At 55.3% G+C, this 19,972-nt stretch overlaps 2 protein-coding genes across 9 annotated transcripts in view; both read left to right on the forward strand.

Moving 5' to 3' along the window:
• GLB1L3 (galactosidase beta 1 like 3) overlaps positions 1–4,793 on the forward strand; it is a 32,441-nt gene extending 27,648 nt beyond the window's left edge. For 3 of the 8 annotated variants that reach the window (XM_061381667.1, XM_061381669.1, XM_061381668.1), the window contains one exon: positions 204–1,260. In XM_061381667.1, the coding sequence (XP_061237651.1) occupies positions 204–711 (508 nt within the window). In that variant the 3' untranslated portion in view covers positions 712–1,260. Of the gene's footprint in view, positions 1–203; positions 1,261–2,375; positions 2,493–2,600; positions 2,660–3,703 lie in introns of those variants that run through there. The other 5 variants (XM_061381672.1, XM_061381673.1, XM_061381670.1 and 2 more) reach the window with 4 other exon arrangements.
• Positions 4,794–12,719: 7,926 nt separating this feature from the next.
• The window catches only part of LOC133227180 (beta-galactosidase-1-like protein 2), a 38,903-nt gene continuing 31,650 nt past the window's right edge, over positions 12,720–19,972 (forward strand). Inside the window, exon 1 of the mRNA XM_061381676.1 lies at positions 12,720–13,097. Coding sequence (XP_061237660.1) covers positions 12,757–13,097 — 341 coding nt within the window. The 5' untranslated portion in view covers positions 12,720–12,756. The remainder of the gene's footprint in view (positions 13,098–19,972) is intronic.

Consider the following 19,972-nt stretch of genomic DNA (forward strand, 5'->3'; position numbering starts at 1 on the left):
GCCCGGGTCAGCCCATCCTGTGGGGGAGGTCAGGGGTCAGTCCGTCTTGTGGGAGGCCCAAGGTCAGCATGTCCTGTGGGGGGGCCAGGGGTCAGCCCGTCCTGTGGGGAGGTCAGGGATCAGCCTGTCCTGTGGGGACCCAGGGTCAGCGTGGGCCTTGGCACTGGGAAAGGCTTTCCTGCCCCTCATGTGTGGCCCCCCAGGCTCCGCTCTGCACGCTGGAGGCCTCTCGGGGGCCCCTCCTCGAGCCCTGCCTTCCACCTGGGCACGCTGATGGCTGGCTCCTCTCCACAGGACACCTTCCTCCAGCTGCTCGTGAGTGAGTGCCCCTCCACGCACGCCTGTCCTCGTGGAGTCTGGAAGGGAGGCCCCCGCGTTCTTTCCCTTCCTCATTTCAACCAAGGTTTCCAGCAGGTTTCAGTCTTCCTAACGTTTCATTGTTTAAGAAATAATACATCAGAGCACAGTGGAAAAGTTCAAACAATAATAATACGTAGACAGCAAAGATGTGGGTTCTCTCCCCGCCCCCCAGCTCCTCTCCACTTCCCAGAATGCGGTGCGGCCAATGGTTTCACGTGTGGTTTCATGAGTAACTGCCTGACACATACATGTCACCTTTTTACACTAATGGGATGTTCCATAAAGTGTATTCTCCAACTTCCCTCCTTTCCTAGGATATTATTTTTTACCCGGTACATCCTCTATTTGTAAACACCTGCATAATACAAAGCACAAAACATGAATGCACAGATCAATAAATTATCACAGGCAACACATTATTACAATAGTGAACACTGGACGATCACCCCTGAGATGGACAATGAAACATTGCCAACACCCCTCCCAGCGTGCAGCTCCCAACAGGTCCCAGTGCAGAGAGCAGCTAGTCAGTGAGGCTCCCTGACAGTGTTTCCAGATAAAACCTGGGTGTGTGTGAGGCGTGAAGGCTCCGCTCTGCTTCTCGCCTCCTCTTCCTGGGAGAGCCGGCGCCTCCCGTCCCGTTTCCCTGTCTTCCCCGGGGTGTTGGGCCTCGAATATCCTTGGATCACAAGCAGATGTCTAAAGCCGCGTCGCTTTTATGGTTGTCAACCGTGGCGTTCATCCCTAGTACTTCGTCCTTGTTTCTGGAAGCAGAAGCCCTGCTGTTTGAAAACAGCACTGCCTGTCACAGGTTGGGAGTCTCGGGCTGCCCCCCGGGTGGCAGGGGCTCTGTGCCCCGCTGGACTCCTCTCCGCGCTCCATGCCTGGGAGCCTCAGGCTGCCCCCTGGACTCCCCTCCATGCTCTATGCCCAGAGCCTTGGGCTGTGCCCCCCAGGAGCCTCAGACTGTGTCCCCCAGACTCCCCTCTGTGCTCCATGCCCGGGAGTCTTGGGCTGCCCCCCAGGAGCCTCGGGCTGTGCCCCCTGGACTCCCCTCTGTGCTCCATGCCCAGGAGTCTTGGGCTGCCCCCCAGGAGCCTTGGGCTGTGCCCCCTGGACTCCCCTCCATGCTCCATGCCCAGAGCTTCAGGCTGCCCCCCAGGAGCCGCAGGCTGTGCCTCCTGGACTCACCTCTGTGCTCCATGCCCGGGAGCCTTGGGCTGTGCCCCCCGGACTCCCCTCTGTGCTCCATGCCCGGAGCCTTGGGCTGTGCCCCCCAGGAGCCTCGGGCTGTGCCCCCCGGACTCCCCTCCATGCTCCATGTCCAGAGCCTCGGGCTGCCCCCCAGGAGCCTCAGGCTGTGCCTCCTGGACTCCCCTCTGTGCTCCATGCCCGGAGCCTTGGACTATGCCCCCCAGGAACTTCGGGCTGTGCCCCCCGGATTCCCCTCCATGCTCCATGCCCAGAGCCTCGCCTGTGCCCCCCATGAGCCTCGGGCTGTGCCCCCTGGATTCCCCTCTGTGCTCCATGCCTGGGAGCCTTGGGCTGTGCCCCCTGGACTCTCCTCCATGCTCCATGTCCAGAGCCTCGGGCTGCCCCCCAGGAGCCTCAGGCTGTGCCTCCTGGACTCCCCTCTGTGCTCCATGCCCGGGAGCCTTGGGCTGTGCCCCCCGGACTCCCCTCTGTGCTCCATGCCCAGAGCCTTGGGCTGTGCCCCCCAGGAGCTTCGGGCTGTGCCCCCCGGATTCCCCTCCATGCTCCATGCCCAGAGCCTCGCCTGTGCCCCCCATGAGCCTCGGGCTGTGCCCCCTGGATTCCCCTCTGTGCTCCATGCCTGGGAGCCTTGGGCTGTGCCCCCTGGACTCTCCTCCATGGTCCATGCCCAGAGCCTTGGGCTGCCCCCCAGGAGCCTCGGGCTGTGCCACCTGGACTCCCCGCCGTGCTCCACGCCCGGGAGCCTCGCCTGTGCCGTGCAGTGGCTGTGTTCTCAGGTCTCCAGCCTGCTCCCCTTGCAGGGCTGGAATCGCGGGTGTGTGTTCATCAATGGACGAAACCTTGGGCGCTACTGGAATATTGGGCCTCAGGAAGCGCTTTACCTGCCTGGCTCCTGGCTCCAGCCCGGCACCAACGAGGTGGGTGGCCCCAGCCCCCCTTTTTGGGCTCAGACCTGCCCGCACCCCAGGGCTGCTCATCCTGCGCGGGGCTCACCCTTGCTTCCACCGCCCTGCCTGTCCTTCCAGATCGTCCTGTTCGAGAAGGAGAAGAGCGGCTCAGGCGTCTACAGCACAGACGTCCGCAGGTGGGCAGGGCCGGGTCCTGATGGCGTCTGCACTGCCCGAGTCCATCCCCGGGTGCACTTTGAGGCAGAAGACAATATGCAGAATATCACACAGCATTGCCTACAGTAGCAGGAATTGAAAATATCCTAAAAGGCAACAGGGAAATCGTTATTTTATTGTAGTAAATTCATGTGATGCTGATTTCAGCCTTTAAAAAGTCTCCACGGTCTTTAGTGATGGATGAGCCAGTTAGATGCGCAACCTGCAGCATGTTTTAGTATCTGCTCAGAAGTGCTTCTGGGGCAGATACAAATAAAGTAAACACATTCTATTTGCCTCTCCATACTCAGCTGGGAGAAAGGGAACTGTCTTTGGCCAAAGAGAGGGTGAAGAGAGAGCGTACTGTATGTTCTGTCTGCAGACTCCTGGTGTGTGTGTGTGCGTGTGTGTGTGTGTGTGTATTTGTGTGTGTATGCATGCATTTGTGTATGTGTGTGTGTGTGTGCACGTGTGTGTGTGTAGTTGCAGGGGTGCAGGGGCAGTGAGCGATGTCTTCAGGCTTTTCCCTCCAGTCTCTGTGTCTCTGTGGTGGTCTGCTGGGTCATCCAGTCAGAGAAGGAACAACAGTGTGCTTGTTGGTTGTGACACGCGTGTGACAACCGTGCCTGGCATGGAGCATCCGTCTTTTGACTCCTGAGCCGTCTGTGTGTAGTCAAAGTTCTTACTGGTCGAGGACAGATATTGGTGACAGAAGCCCCACGGTCATGAATACTGCAACCAGCTCTCTCAAATGGCAGCGCTGGGAGGCAGTCCCTTATGGCCTTCCCTCCATGTCTGAGGGGACTGATTCCAGGACCCCGGACGGTGCTCAAGTCCCTCACAAAACACGGTGAGCAGACCATCTGCATATGACCCACACACATCCTTCCCCGTACCGCACTTTCAATCCTCTCTGGATTACCTATAACACCTAACGCAGTGTAAGTGCTAAATACATAGTTACTGGCCCGTGGTAAATTTAACTTTTGCCCTTGGGAATTTTCTGGAATTGTTTTCCCGAGTAGGTTTCGATTCTCGGTTGGCTGAACCATGGATGTGTTACCTGTGGATGTGGAGGACCAACTGCGCTTATAATCAAAATACAGCACCTGGCTTGAACTCAAAGCAGAGCACCAAAACCAGACTTACCACTTTGTTATGTTGAGTAGAGGTTTCAAGAAGTTTAGCAAGTGATCTGGCGTCCAGAGGGAGGAAGGAACCATCCTGTTTGGCAGGAGGAGGAAGTGAGACTGCCTTCTACTCCACTGTTGGGAACGGCTGGCTCGACGAAGGAGAATTCTATCAGGAACCACACAGCTTCTCCAAAGAACCTTATTCTCTGGGGCTTTAGACTCAAACCCACGCAGTCTGTGGAGAAAACCAGAAATCAGAACCATCAGATCACAAGAACGTATACCTCAGATACGATGTGCACATCATTTCCAAACATGAGACCTATGCCCAGATGGAAAACTAAGGCTCAAGGAGATGTGTCCTTTTTTTGATGACCATCATGTCTCTGATCCACTCTTCTGCTTTCCTATCTCTGCTCTAATTATTTTCTGTTGTTTTAAATTGTGTATCTAAATGAGGTGATGGAGGTTTACTAAACTTATTGTGGTCGTTTCATGACGTATGTGAGTCAGATCATTACGGGGCACACCTTGAATGTGTACCAGGCTGATGTCAATTCTGTCTCAATAAGACCGGGAGGAAGAAAAGACGTAAGGGCCCATTTCCTTCCAGAACCCCAGTGGTGCCGGAACGGAGGCAGATGTGTCTCATCCACCAGCATGTTCTCAGCATCCAACACGGAGCACCAGCCCAGCTAGGCGTCCGGAGCAATCTAACCACATCTCTGCTGGGTGTAAAGGACGTGAAGCATTTCAGGGGAGGGACGCAAGTGAGGGTCACTCAGTCTTGGTGTATTCTGAGAATCGCAAATAACCTGTTAGGAGCGTGTCACGTCAGCTAGCCCCTCAAGCCGTGTTCCTTCCTCAGCAGGCTTAAGCAACGAACCCACTCACCGTTCCCACGTCCTCCTCTGTTGCTACTTGTATCTGCAGAGTGTGGTGGAAAAGCTCTAAAATAAAGAAGCAGCATAGTTACATTCATTATTGTCTAACACACTGTTGAACTTCAAGAAAACTTTTTGTACAGATATCTGAGATACAAAATATATATTTTGTAACATCACTGACAGGTATGTAGCAAAATATAAACTCAGGGAAAAGGTCTCCTGTATTTATATTTTGTTTCGTAGAAGGAACTTGGCTCTCAGAGTCACAATCTGGGCAGGTGTAAGGGTCCCTTGGCAGCTGAAAACCGATTGGGAAGAAACTCAAAGATCCAACCAGTGAGTGCTAAGGGAAATCAACCCTGAGCGTTCACTGGAATGGCTGATGCTGAAGCTGAAACTCTAGTCCTTTGGCCACCTGATGCGAACTGACTCATTTGAAAAGACCCTGATGCTGGGAAAGATTGGAGGGCAGGAGGAGAAGGGGATGACAGAGGATGAGATGGCTGGATGGCATCACCAACTTGATGGACAGGGTTTGCGTAAGCTCCGGGAGTTGGTGATGGACAGGGAGGCCTGGCGTGCTGCAGTTCACGGGGTCGCAGAGAGTTGGACACAACTGAGCGACTGAACAACAAGGACCAAGCTCAAAGCTGTAAGAAATGGTCTTAAAGGACCGTGAGAACTGTGTCCTTCTGAAGCTGGTCCAGGGGGAGGGGATGTGCCTGCTCCTTGTTCACCACTTGGTCTCCGTGTGTTTATTTTTTCTGGATCAAACGCGATTCCTGATAGAGGCACCTGCACATCATCCGGGAGCTTGTCCCCTGCGTCAAAGTTCCTCCCAATTTTATTAAGAATGGCAAGAATTCCAACGAAGAGCTTGTCTCCCAAGACACAAGGCTAAAATGAAATTAAATACTTAAATCCAGTTTATGAAAAGCTTGTTGTGTAATGTTAGGAAAGGTAAACACAAAACAATTCAACCATGATTAAAAACTGTGATTAAAACAATCTTTAAAAATATACCTTAATTCTTACCAATATCTTAAAATTTTACATTTTATGAATATCTAATGTCTATGTAATTTATATTTAAAAATTATATTTTAGATACATCTATTTCATATATCTCTTCTTGGTTCAAAAGGATGTCATAGTCTTCCGACACTTACAAAGCTACTGTACTCTTAACATTCCTGTTAGCTGTCAACTTATTTCCTAATGTGCTTAAGTATATGAAAAGGGGAAGAAAAGTTGCTCAGTCGTGTCCTACTCTTTGCGACCCCATGGACTGTAACCTACGAGGTTCCTCCATCCGTGGAGTTTTCCAGGCAAGAGTACTGGAGTGGATTGCCATTTCCTTCTGCAGGGGATCTTCCTGACCCAGGGAACGAACCCGGGTCTCCCTCCTTGCAAGCAGATGCTTTACCCTCTGAGCCATAGTCCAGGCGGATAAAAGTGTATGAAAATTCCTAATAGTTGTTTTTGTAGATGATATTGATAGTTTTCACAGTAATCTTTAACCATTGCTTTATTTTACTTCAACTTAATGCAGTTTTAATGGTTCACTTTGTGGCGTCTCCCACACACACACGCCTGCATTTGAAAGCGAATGTTCAGATATTCAGGACAGACTCGGAGGGCGCGGCTGGTGCTCATGCTGACAGCTCACACGGCTCGTATCTGCAATCACTCTGTCACCAGGCAGGCCTGCTGCCGTGCGTGGCCCTGTCTGCTCACCCCGGAGCCCGCTTCCCTGGCCCAGCCCACCCACGACGGCCCCCAGGACGTGGCTGCAGAGATGCACCACGTCCATTCTGCTTCGCTGCCTTCCGTCTCTTTGATCACGATCGCATATCCATGTCCAGTGCTGTGATTTCCTTCTCCCACCCGAGATGGAGATGAGAACTAGGCGGTGTCGTTGACTCAGGGTCATGAGCCGCAGCCGCTTTCCCATTTCTCTATTCCTCTTGCCAGCAGATATCCTTGAAGGAGGCTTGTCTGCTTCCCCCCGAGGCCCCTTTTCCTCCCTAGCCCGTTCTGCTGCCCCGGCCCCTCCACACCCCCCTGCATCACAGTGGCCAGAGTCCTTGGTGAACCAAACCCTCTGCGGGTCAAACCAGCCGACCTGAGCTGGGCTCCTGGGCCTCTGGACAGGCTGACCCTCCCAGTCTCCTCCATCCCAGGGATGGCAACCCTGGTTCCTCCTCTTTCTTAGGCCCAGCGTGACGGAGTAATTCTCGAACCTCCTTATTCTTCTCGCCCCACAAACGATCTAGGAATCAAAGAGTCCTCCCCATGCCAGGCTGCACTTGTCTTAGCGCACGGACGTCTGCAGTAGCCTCCAGTCGGTCCCCTTTCCTGTACTGCGCCCCACTCCTGGCATCCAGATGAACCCTGGAAACATGGTGGAGGGCACGCCCAGAGCCTGCCCTGGCTCCCTGAGTCCCTGAGTCAGAGCTCTGCTCTGAAAGGCCTGCCTGACGGGGTCCTGGTTCCCCCGGCCTCCTCCCTGCAGGCCTGCCCCCCTCCCGACCTCCCCGCAGGCCTGGGCCCCCGGGCATTGCCCCCTGGGGCCCTCTCTGCTTGGCCAGCCGTACCTCAGCCCAGTACGCAGGTGACCACTCAGGGCTTTGCTCGGCGACGCCCTCTGGGTGAGGTCTCTGTACACAGCACCCCCAACACCCCCTTTTCTCGTCCACTTCCTTTATGCTGTGGATTCACTGCCTTGGAGACAGGCTGGGACACGGGCCTTTTGTGGTGTTTGTACCTGGACCAGCATCTGGAGCAACAGATACAAAGGAGCTGTGGCACGGGACGAAACGTGACTGCGAGCGGGTGGAGCGAATCATCCACGAGATACAGAAAGGCCACGATCCAGCTGCCGCTTCTGAGGTGCTGGGCGCAAAAGCGGGGTCCCTGCACACAGCACCACCAAGGAGGGGAGCGCCTGCTCCCCACACCCAGCCCACCCTGGACCAGCCCCCCAGGGAGGAGCCCCCTGTCACTGCTCTGGCTCCCCGAGCTGCAGCAGGGGCCCCGGTGGGCTCCCCGACCCCTCCTCTGGCCTCTGGTCCATTCCCGTGGATTAAAGAGCCCAGGGTCGGTGTCGCCTTGAACACACAGGACTGATTTGTTTGTGCATTTTTGCTGTTCCACTTCCTCAGCCGGGGCAGACATCTCCGAGAGAGGGGCCACTGAAGCCTCCCCAGCACCCAAAACAGTGCTCCGCACACGGCGAACCCAAACGCTGTCGATCCCGTCTGGATGAACGGACGCTATTGAGTCAGATCTTGCTTTTCAGTCGCCCAGAGGCTGAGCTGCAAAGTGGCCTTTGGGAACCGCCCAGGCCAGCACTGCAGCCGGTGTCGCCCCGGCAAACACACAGGCCCCCAGGGCCCGGATGTGCCTTTCTGGGTAGGCCTTGACTGGCCGTCCCGACTCGGACCCATTTTCCTTTCTCGCTTCCAAGGACAAGGATTTTCTTCTTTTTTTTTTAATTTATTTTTTAATTGAAGGCTTATTGCTTTACAGAACGGTGCTTGTTTCTGCCGAACAGCAGCATGAATCGGCCACAGGTATATACGTGCCCCTCACGGACAGCAGTTTTCCGCGTTCTTTTCGTCCGCGGCTAAGATGACGCTCACTTACTCCCAGGAGTCCCCCATGCTCCCACCACTCATGGTTTCTTGGCTCCAGACTCTGGCAGCTTGACATGGAAACTGGGCTCCTCGTCCTCTCCTCGCTTCTCGTCCACGCCTGTCTCTGCGGGGGACAGCAGGAGAGTCCTGGGAGAGGAGGAGGTCAGCAGGACCCTGTTCTTTAAGGAACACGTGTTTTGTTTTCTGCACACCCGGCAGGAGGAAGTTGGCCTGTGCAGGTTACCATTGCGGGTATTAGGTACGATCTGCCCACACGCTACTGTTTACAGCCCCATTGGCCGGGTCACTGAACTGTAGCCTCCCTGCCCAGTGATGTGAGAATTTCATGTTCTGCTTAGGGTCAAGAGCAATCAAGCATTCTGCAAAGGAGTATCTTGAAGGCACCTCTTGCTACTCTGTTAAAAACCCGAAGTCTTGGCTCCTCAGCAAACACGTCTGGAGCAGCAGCAGCTCCGCAGTACAGTCCCGGTATCACTAAATCCTGATGAAGGAAATGTGTTCTTAACCCAGGAGTAGGGTGTGTCCACAGGTCTGTAGTTCTCAGCAGGTTAAGGGGTAAGGATTTCTTCTGTAGCACTGAGTTATTCACATTTTCCCCCATAAATAAAAACAAAGGACACAGGGCTGGCCTAAGGATTTCATGGTTTTTATAGCCCATCTGGAAAAAAAAAGGAGAACCTGGTACTGTTTAAATAGCTTAAGGATGCCCTGGTGTTTAGTGGACTGTGCTATTTATTCATTTATTACTTTTGCAATAATTTGTGTGACTCCTAGCTCACTTAAACAATATATTTGTTTATTTGGCTCGGCCAAATTTTAGTTGCCGCTTGTGGGATCTAGCTCCCCGACCAAGGATCAGACCCGGGCCCCTTTTATCCAGAGCACGGATTTCTCGCCACTGGACCAGCAGGGGAGCCCCAAGGACTGTGCTATTTGCTGCTCAGCAGCATCACCAGGAACCAGGGCAGGTGGGGTGTCTGGGACGTACCTGCATAGGCGGAAGGCGGCCTCACCTGTGACACCTTCCCCGTGTGTCTCGAGGGCCGTCTCTCATTCCAATTATACCAACACACTTTTATCAAAGACTTAACACCTATCAGGCAATTTTATGTCTTAAAAACAGTGGATAGAAGACACTGGCTTTGGGGAGTGTGCTCAGGGGGAGAGACTGCGCCCTGGAGACTTGAGGCTGGCTCCGGCCCTGGGCCAGCCCAGCCACCCCTCCCACTGCCCCAGGTCTTTCAACTTCCTGTTTGTCTCTTCCTTTCTGTCTCTCCTGGGTTTACCTTTCTCTAGCTGACAAATATTTGCTTAATGCTGGAAAAAAACTCTTCAAAGTAAATGCGCTTGTCCTTGTTCCAGAAGTAACACCTCACTGTGTTCCAGCAGCTTTCAATGTGCAGAGCTGCGCGCCAGTGCAGCATACAGGTTCAAAACATGCAGCGCCGTGTGTGCCCGCGTGTGCATTTTCTAGACTCTGGTGCTGTGAAAAACATCAGCCTCCCTAGACACGTTTCATATTTTCTTTCAGTAAACTCTGAATTTTGTTCTTGGGATGAGTCGGGTTTGTGATTGCTAGAAAGCATAAATTTGCCCTAATATCATACAACTTCCTTTGTGACATAATTCTGTGCCAAAATAAGACTTTTATTTGCCTTTTCCTAAAATGTGAGGTTTATCTGGACTTTTTTAAAATTAAAAAATTGAAAGTGGTAGGAGTGAGGACCAGAACAAGACCTGTGGACCCAAAGGTGGAGGATATTTTGGTTGGCCCCTCGCACCCGTCCCCATGCCATTCAAGTGTGTGCCAGACACACTTGTCTAAAGAAAATCCACAATGCTGTAGCTCTTCACATGATCAGTTCAGTCCCTCAGTCGTGTCCGACTCTTTGCGACCCCATGAACCGCAGCACGCCAGGCCTCCCTGTCCATCACCAACTCCCGGAGTTCACTCAAACTCATGTCCATCGAGTCGGTGATGCCATCCAGCCATCTCATCCTCTGTCGTCCCCTTCTCCTCCCACCTTCAATCTTTCCCAGCATCAGGGTCTTTTCCAATGAGTCAGTTCTTCACATCAGGTGGCCAAAGTATTGGAGTTTCAGCTTCAGCATCAGTCCTTCCAACGAATATTCAGGACTGATTTCCTTTAGGATGGACTGGTGGGATCTCCTTGCATGTAGTTCAAGGGACTCTCAAGAGTCTTCTCCAACACCACAGTTCAAAGCATCAGTTCTTCAGCGCTCAGCTTTCTTTATAGTCCAACTCTCATATCCATATGTGACTACTGGAAAAACATAGCCTTGACTAGATGGACTTTTGTTTTTAATATGCTGTCTAATATGCTGGTCATAACTTTCCTTCTAAGGAGCAAGCGTCTTTTAATTTCATGGCTGCAGTCACCATCCTCAGTGATTTTGGAGCCCAGGAAAATAAAGTCAGCCACTGTTTCCACTGTTTCCCCATCTATTTCCCATGAAGTGATGGGACCAGATGCCATGATCTTAGTTTTCTGAATGTTGAGCTTTAAGTCAACTTTTTCAGTCTCCTCTTTCACTTTCATCAAGAGGCTCCTTAGTTCTTCTTCACTTTCTGCCATAAGGGTGGTATCATCTGCATATCTGAGGGTATTGATATTTCTCCCGTCAATCTTGATTCCAGCTTGTGCTTTTCTTCCAGCCCAGCGTTTCTCGTGATGTACTCTGCATAGAAGTTAAATAAGCAGGGTGACAATATATGGCCTTGATGTACTCCTTTTCCTATTTGGAACCAGTCTGTTGTTCCATGTCCAGTTCTAACTGTTGCTTCCTGATCTGTATACAGGTTTCTCAAGAGGCAGGTCAGGTGGTCTGGTATTCCCATCTCTTTCAGAATTTTCTACAGTTTGTTGTGATCCACACAGTCAAAGGCTTTGGCATAGTCAATAAAGCAGAAATAAATGTTTTTCTGGAATTCTCTTGCTTTTTCGATGATCCAGAGGAAAGTGAAAGAGGAGAGTGAAAAAGTTGGCTTAAAATTCAACATTCAGGAAACAAAGATCATGGCATCCGGTCCCATGTCTTCATGGCAAATAGATGGGGAAACAATGGAAACAGTGAGAGACTTTACTTTGGGGGGCTCCAAAATCACTGCAGATGGTGACTGCAGCCATGAAATTAAAAGACATTTAAATTAAAGAAATTAAATAAATAAAAGACAATTAAATTAAAGAAATTAAAAGAAATTAAGATTACTCCTTGGAAGAAACCTAGACAGAATATTAAAAAGCAGAGACATTACTTTGCTAACAAAGGTCCATCTAGTCAAGGCTATGTTTTTCCAGTAGTCACATATGGATGTGAGAGTTGGACTATAAAGAAAGCTGAGCACCGAAGAATTGATGCTTTGAACTGTGGTGTTGGAGAAGACTCTTGAGAGTCCCTTGAACTACATGCAAGGAGATTCAACCAGTCCATCCTAAAGGAAATCAGTCCTGAATATTCATTGGAAGGACTGATGCTGAAGCTGAAACTCCAATACTTTGGCCACCTGATGTGAAGAACTGACTCATTGGAAAAGACCCTGATGCTGGGAAAGATTGAAGGTGGGAGGAGAAGGGGACGACAGAGGATGAGATGGCTGGATGGCATCACCGACTCGATGGACATGAGTTTGAGTAAACTCTGGGAGTTGGTGATGGACAGGGAGGCCTGGAGTGCTGCGGTTCATGGGGTCGCAAAGAGTCGGACACGACTGAGTGACTGCACTGAACTGAACTTTCAAGAGGCTCTTCAGTTCTTCGTTTTCTGCCTTAAGGGTGGTGTCATCTGCATATCTGAGGTTATTGATATTTCTCCCAGCAATCTTGATTCAGGCTTGTGCTTCCTCCAGCCCAGCATTCCGCATGATGTACTCTGCATATGAGTTAGATAAGCAGGGTGACAATATGCAGCTGTGAGGTACTCCTTCCCCAGTTGGGCTTCCCTGGTGGCTCAGCTGGTGAAGAATCCGCCTGCAATGCAGGAGACCTGGGTTCGATCCCTGGGTTGGGAAGGTGCCCTGGAGAAGGGAGCGGCTACTCACTCCAGTGTTCTTGCTTGGAGAATTCCATGGACTGTATAGTCTACGGGGTCACAAAGACTTGGACACGACTGAGAGACTTTCACTTTCACATGACAAGTCACTATTTAAAAAACTTTTCTCCTCAGCATTTGAACTGCTTTAAAATACTGCGTTGGCTTTGGAAGCACCTTTCGCACCTGCTCGCCCGTTCAGCGCGCCGGGGGTGACTTTAGCCGCGTGTTCAAGTGTGCAGGGGTTGCGCAGCGCGCGCCCAGGCGGTCAGCTCCTGTTTGCACATCACCAGCCGCAAAGTGTCTCTGCCACTCAGAGCGCCTCTCAGGGCCAGGCCGCCGGGAGGGGATGGGGCGCCGGGCGGGGATGGGACGCCGGGCGCCGGGGCTGAGGACCGGAAACCGCGGACGCCGCCGCCCCTCCCCCGAGGCCGCGCGGTGGGGCGGGGCCTCGGGGGCCGGGCCTCAGGCTGCAGCCAGTGAGCACCGGCGGGCCGGGAGCGCGGCGGCTTGTTGCCCCGGCGACCGGCGCGCGGCCCCGCCCCCGCCGAGGCTCCGGGTCCGGTTCGGACTCCGGCGCGGGTGGCTCAAGCGCAGCGGATGCGCGATGCCCAAGTGGAGTGTGCGGCGGAGGCCCAGCCTCCTTCTCGGCGCGGTGTTGCTGATCGTGTGCCTCCCGGTACTCCGCAGGTGAGCTGACGCCGCGTCCCGCGCACCTGCGCCCGAGCCCGGAGCCGGCCCGGAGCCCCCCAGGGCAGTCCCCACGGGGCGGCCCCCTGGCCCCGTCCGACAGGAGCGCTGGCGCCCGGCCCCTCTGCGCCCCCGGCGCCCAGGCGCTGCACTCCCGGCCCCGGCGTCTGCGCCCAGCCGGGGCTCCCCACCCTCCAGCGCAGGGGTCCGCGCCGAACTGGCCATGAGACCCCTCTCCGAGGTGCCCAGCGTGCGCGCCCCGAGTCCTCCTGCCGAGCCCCAGGTCCCCTGCTTTTCTCCGAGGTCCCCACATTTCCTGCCAAACGAGCTGCGAGGCTGGTCAGCCTGGCTGAGGTCAGAGCTCCAGCTCCGTAAGGTCCATTTGCCCGGCCCAGAGCGGTCCCCAGGTCTCTGTCCCGCGGGTCCTCCAAGCTCCTTAGTCTGGGTGTGGTTGCTCCGTTCTCGGGATGCGTCTTCCGCTCGCCTACCAGCACCAGCTCACCCGCTCCCACTCCCCATTCCCTTATAACATGTTATCTGGGGGTGCGTTTGGGGATAGAATGCTTTACCCACCACTTGTGCGCGTGCCTGAGCCTAGAATTTTCCTACCGACTTTGTTTATAGGATTTTACAGCTGTGACCCTATCTCTCAGGTCGATGCCTGGAACTTTCCATATTCAAAACGTCCAGTGTGCGGGAAGTCAGGCAGGGACGCTGGTGCTGAAGCTGAAGGCTGAGCCAGTGGACCTCCAGCAGGCGCGCCACCCTCATCTGTTGCTTCTCTCTGTGTCTTTGTCACTTCTCTGGACTTCCTCTGGGAGACAGCGATGTTTGAGAGGGAAAGAACTCTTTCCCTTTGCGTCTTTCCAAGTCTGAGGCGACACCTTTGTTTCGGAGACAACGAGGTGTCAGGATTGTTTGGGAGAAGGAAATGCTTTTCTGGGGCTCAGAAAACATCAGGGCGTCTCATTTCCCCAGCTGCTCCCAAGACTTTTCCATCCTGCCTGTGATCTCTCCCCTTCCTCTTTGAGGACTGGTCCTGGCCCTTGGAGGCACAGGGCTGACGCAAACTCCAGAGCAATCCCTCCAGGCAGAGGCGGCAGGAGCCTACGGCATACACCCAGGTATCCAGGAGACCACACCCCAGGGAGAAAAGCCCGCTGCATGGGAGGGGCACACGCTTGGATGCTGGAGGTCAGAGAGGCAGCGGCCCTCGCGGGGGGCCCAGACAGGTCACGGGGACGGGGGTGGCTGTGAGGGGCTTGAGATGGGCCAGGCAGTGCCCCTGACAGTCCCCAGGAGGAGGCGCGAGAAGAGGGCAGGTGCTTGTTGGGGTCTGGAGGGAGAGGAGGTAAAGAAGCCAGGCTCTCACGGGCGAGGGAACGTGTGCGCGTCTGGCGGCAGGAAGGGTCGGGTCCGTGGAGCAGCCGGGGACGAAGGGCGCGGCTCCTGCCCTGGCAGTGGTGTGGCGCGTTTAGGAAGGACATGGCTTTCCTGCTGCGCCTTCTTTCTCGGCAGGCGAGACGGAGGCCGGAGAAGCTCAGGCTGGGTCAGGGCTGCCTCTTAGGCCCTCCAGAACACTTGTCTCCTGATATCTTCCGAGCTGTGTCTCATGGGCACCTTCTGCTCAGGTCCTTCCATCCCGCTTGGGCTGGACACCAAGGCCTGCGTCTGGAGGCCAGAGCCAGGTCCCTCCCCTGCCTGACGCCCCTGTGGCCAGGTCATCAGCCGAGTGGGGCCTCTCCCAGCTGTTGTTGGGAACGTGGGCGCAGCCCCCAAAGCAGAGGTCATTCGGGGACGGGCAGCAGAGCGGGGAGCTCCAGGTCAGAGGGGGGTGTGGTGGTGGGGGGAGGGGCTGCTTGGCTGCAGCCTTTTTTTTCCCCATAAACTTTTACCTGGATTGGTTCATGGTCAACCACTGCTGTTTACTGACATCGTATCCAAGAAATAAGAGGACCGAGGTGACTTTTGAGGAAGATTTCAACCTTTGGTTTTTTAGCTTGAACATTGGTCTTAAAAAATCCCTTGATGGCGGTACAGTCGTCGTGTAGCCAGCTGCACGGGTAGCAGGTGCGTCTGCTGGGCTCTGACACGTGCGCCCTCCGTGGAGCGGCGTCCGCAGCTCCGACAGAGTGGGGTCCACCAGCCCCGGAAGCTCACTGCTGCCCCTGTGCCCCGCGCTCGCATCTCCCCGAGAACGCTCACATGTTGCGTTTGGCCTCAGACACCAGCTGGCATCCTCTCAAGCTTACAGAGGTGTAATCCTCTGCCTTGGCTGACAGTTTCCGCTTGGCATGTTACTTGGGGTCCAGGGTGTGCGTACTGGGTGAACCTCGGCTCCAAACCTCCCCGTCTCCACAAGCACAAGAATGCCTGCCTGGTATGACGAGGGCGTGGTTCCCATTCAGGACTTTCCCTCAGAACCTGCGCCTCACTGATTAGCCCCCCGAGAGCTCTGCGTCTCTCTAAGCTAGAGGTCAGCTGCACAGTCGGCAGGGCCAGAGCCGCGGCAGGCTGCCTGCATCGCTTCCCGAGGGAGGTCATCTTTGCTGCTCCCCGCCCTGCTGGGGTCTGGGTTCCCGAAGCTCGCTCCTCCCCTGGGAGGGAGAGGAGAAGGACCTCTCGGGCGCCCCGGGGACACGAGTCATAGCCTTGGAACCAGGCCGCTCTCTTTGGTCTCTTCTGAGGGCGTGAGTGCCGGACCGTGTCCTTCTGGGCCTCTGTGAGGTCACGGGATTTATGGACTTCCTCTGTGCTGGACGCTGCTCTCCGTGGGGCCCGAGTCATCGCCGCTGGAATGCTCCAGCTCTCATGTTCTGGCAGCGAAGCTCTCAGCCCATGGGAGTGTCACCCCTGACACACGTGGGGAAGGGGGGGGCAGGTGTCTGAGACCCTGTGCTAGAGGAGAGGGTGGGTGCTAAGGTTCTGTGATCAGAGGACCGGGGTCTCAGCAGGTGCGTGGACGCTGAGGGTCAGTGATCGGGGGACTGGGGTGCCCCAGAGACCAGCCCTGAGGCTTCCAGAGCCTCGGCCCCCCAAATATCAGGACTTCGGCCGAGGAATCCTCTCCTCTTGGAAGGAGCTGGCGAAGTAAACAGGCTTCTTTCCATGATGCGACTCCAGGCCTGTTGTGTCACCTGGAATGCTATTACGGTGAAGCAGCAGGAGACGCCGGGGCTCAGAGACCCTCTTGGGACACGTGGGGCCTGAGGGCACCAGGCCCCCATCCAGCCCCCAGCAGTGGGGGCTTGTTTCCTGCTCTCCACTCACTTTTATGTTTGCTTAAATCAATTGGTCTGGCTATCAAAGGCCATGTTGAGAGTCCCCCTCGTGTGGTGCCTCTCCTGGACGACAGGGTGGTGGATTCTTAGAGGCTCGTGGTAAGAGAGTGGACACTTCTCGACAGGGGTCTGTGGGAGACCCTTGGTTAATGCCCCCTGCTCCCGCCCCTGCCTCCCGCGATGGTTGGTGGGGCTGTTCCTTTGAGGAACAGCTTGTGTTGTTGTTCTTACACAGGTTATTTTGTGACTAGGTCATCTAGGAAGAAGGATGAAGTCTTCACATAAAGTAAAGGGGAAAATGAGGTCCCTGGGCTCCCATCTCCCCGCCCAGAGGCGGCCCCCATCGCGGCGATGCTCAGGGGTGTCCCGTGTGTACAGAGACGGCTGTAGGCAGCTCTCTGTCCAGTTATTTAAACCACCCCCTCCTGAAAGACATCCACGGCTGCAAACCAGGCTGCAGTGGACATCTGTGGCGATATTTCTGTACTAGAATCTCTGACTATATGAGGCGCTCATTTTAAGTCTTGATCGACATTTACAGTAAGTAAATAGCAGATTCTCTTTCTGTTGGATCAGCCTGAGCTCTGTAGTCTGAGGGGCAAATTGGCTGATCTGTGTGTCGAGTCTGTGTCCTCTAAGAGCTGACCCAGCTCTCGTCGGTCTCAGGAGGTGAGTCCCACGGGGTGGACCTTGAAAGCAGTCTATTTAGGCTGCACTTGTTCGCTGCAACCCTTTTATTCTGACTCCTCGAGCCTGAGATCAGAGTCTTGTCATGGGGGCACCTGGAGGCTTGCTCACAGAGCTTTCCCTTCTTGGTACTTCCTCTGTTGATGCTGCCAGTGGGAACGTTCCCCAAAGTGAGAGCATGGTGTCCCGTGGCGTCTGATCACTTCCTGCTGTCCTTGTGTGCTTGAATCCGAATGAGGAGTGTAACTGCACGACGGGGTCTTGGGGTCTCCTCTAGTAGATGCTCGTTCACATACTAACTCCTGCGGGCTTTAGACAGGGCTGCCGCCTGGCCTGCGGGGCCTGGGTGTTCAGCCGACCCCGCCCACCAGGTCCTTCCCACGGGGATGGGCAGGGGTGCCAGAAGCAGTGGGCACAGGCCTGTGCATGCTGCCCGATGGACGGAAGGCCCAGCCCTCTGGAAACAGTTAATGCCTCTCCCAGCAAAGCAGGAGCCAAGGCCTGGCACACACGGCCAAGGAGCGCGTCCGCGAAGCTGGGCCAGACTCGGGACAGAGCTGCAGCTCTCAGGGCTCACCCGTTGATGCAGGAGCCACTCTTCCAGGGTAGGGTGTCAGAGGCGCTGGCCAGGAACGGGGACCAGGTGGATCCCTCCCCAGGCCCCCAGCACCCCCGACTGAGGGAGGCGTGCACAGAGCTGAAGCCTGGTGAGACCCCAAGGCCCCAGGTGGGTGGTTCTGGAGACGGGGTGGCTGATGAAGCTGGGCCTCAGGAGCGTGTGGCCACGTCCGTCTTCAGAGTGATGAGGAGAAGCATGTATTTCAGTCCAGAGTGTGAGGTGTCTTCCTCGTGTCCGTCTGGGTGACGGCCTCAGGCACGGCCATGTGGACCGGCGGTGTGTTTTCACGGTGAGCATCTTTAGAGCAAAGCCCTGGACACAGACTCAGTGGCACCTCACCGAGCGGGCACTGGTGTGCGTTATGTGCGGAGCAGGACTCCCTCCCGCCTGGGCCAGCCGGGACTCCTGCTCTGGGGGTGGGAGGACTGTTCCCGCAGGCTCCCAGCTCACGTGCCAGCCTGTCCGCTTGTCAGCCCATCGCTGGGTGAGCCCCCCTGGACCTGCTGGCTGCAGGTGCCGCTGGCCGCAGGCCCTGGCACTGACTGTGTCGTCTCTGCTGGGCGTGGGGCGCTGGCCCGTCCAGGTCTGGGCGTGCGTACGGAGGACAGAGGGCAAGGAGGGGCCGTGCCTGCAGGCAGCCTGCCAGCCCCGCTCAGCCCCAGGCTGGCGCAGTGTCCGCCCCACCCACGGGGACCCACTCAACTTCTGTCAGGACGTTTCAGACCGATCCCAACCGCCTCGTTCAAGGAGGTGGTGGGATCGGCCGTCTCCCTCTCTGAGAGTGGGGAGTGCTTTGGGGCTCATCTCACAGGAGGAGCTGGTTGGCCAGCCACCGCACACCTGTCTGTTTCCCTGACGCCTCCGCTCAGCCGGCACGTGTGACCACGTCCAGGAACGGGTAGCCTGCGCCCTGTCTCAGGCCCTCGAGCTGCAGCGGGGTGAGGCTCAGGCAGGCCCCTGCCCCAGCCCGCCCCACCCCGGGGAGGCCTGCCAGGGGTCCTGACGCGTGTCCTCTGCCAGGAGCCCCTCCATAGCCGTCAGTCAGGGCCCAGGCCAGCCGCCCAGGTCATTCCGGGACCAAAAGCCTGCTGGTCCTACAACAGAGAGGTGACCGGAATCCAGAAGAGAGCGTAGGTGGGAGCTCTCGCTGGAAGGAAGGTAGCAGCCCTGGTCTCCTCGGAAAGTGTCATCAGGGCACGTCCCTGGTGGTCTGGTGGCTGAGACTCTGCCCTCAGTGCAGGGGGCCCAGGTCTAGCCCTGGTCAGGGAACAGGATCCTGCATGTGGCAACTGAATGTTCTGCGTGCCACGTGGAAAACTGAAGATCCCATGTGCCACTGTGAAGCCCCAGAGCAGCCCAACAAATAAATCTTTTTTTTTTTTTAAGTTTCATCAGGAATGAACTGCTCACGGGATAGCAGCAGGAAGTAGGGGTTTCCTGGGGTTGTGGGCTCCGAGCTCACAGGCCTCTGTCAGAAGGCCCTGCCACAAGCCCTGGTGCCTTGCTCGATCGTGGCTTGTCAGCTGCGCGGCCAGAGGTGGTTGTTAGTGTTACAAGCAGCAGCACTGATGATCATCGTCTGTATTAATAACTATTTACATTGGTGTTTATGGGGCTCTGACACGCATCACCTCGTTCTCTCACAGTGAATTCCTTGGAGAAACCCAGCATTTATTTTCCTGGTGCAGCCATCCCTGTTATTAGTGTACTGAGGACTCGTTAGTTACCTACCAGAGAGTCCTCAAAGCAGCTGCTTCTCCAGCATTCGGCCTTCAATAGCAGCTGCAGTTTTGCTGTTTTCAGTGTTGATTTAACCCCTCTTAATGAGCACCAAGAGGAAGGTTTTTTAATCTCCAAAATCATAGGATCTAGAGAGACGGGTAAGGAGAAGCCCCACCCTGGAGGAGGCTCTGCAGACGTGTATCAGAGGATACGCTGCAGGCTGCTCTCAGATCTACCCCGGGGAATGGTCACAGTGCAGACTCAGACTCAGTAGGTCCCAGTAGGGCCTGCGTGTCTGCGTTTCTAACGAGCTCCGGGTGTAGGACCTGCAGGGGAAGGCAGTCCTGGAGACAGACGTGCCCAATGACTTGTCATCCCCTGGGGTGCAGACCACGGAGTGTGTGTTTCTGCCGGGACTGTGTTGGGACAAGGGCTCACAGAGACCCCACCTGCACCCCTGTACCTGCTGAGTGGGGGAGGCCCTCACAGCTTTTGGGGAGATGGGGTTGTGAACAGAAGTTATGTCAGTGACTTGGGGAAGTCCAGGAGCTTTTCTGTTGAAGTTC

The sequence above is a fragment of the Bos javanicus genome, chromosome 15 (assembly GCF_032452875.1).
Source record: "Bos javanicus breed banteng chromosome 15, ARS-OSU_banteng_1.0, whole genome shotgun sequence".
Lineage (NCBI taxonomy): Eukaryota > Metazoa > Chordata > Mammalia > Artiodactyla > Bovidae > Bos > Bos javanicus.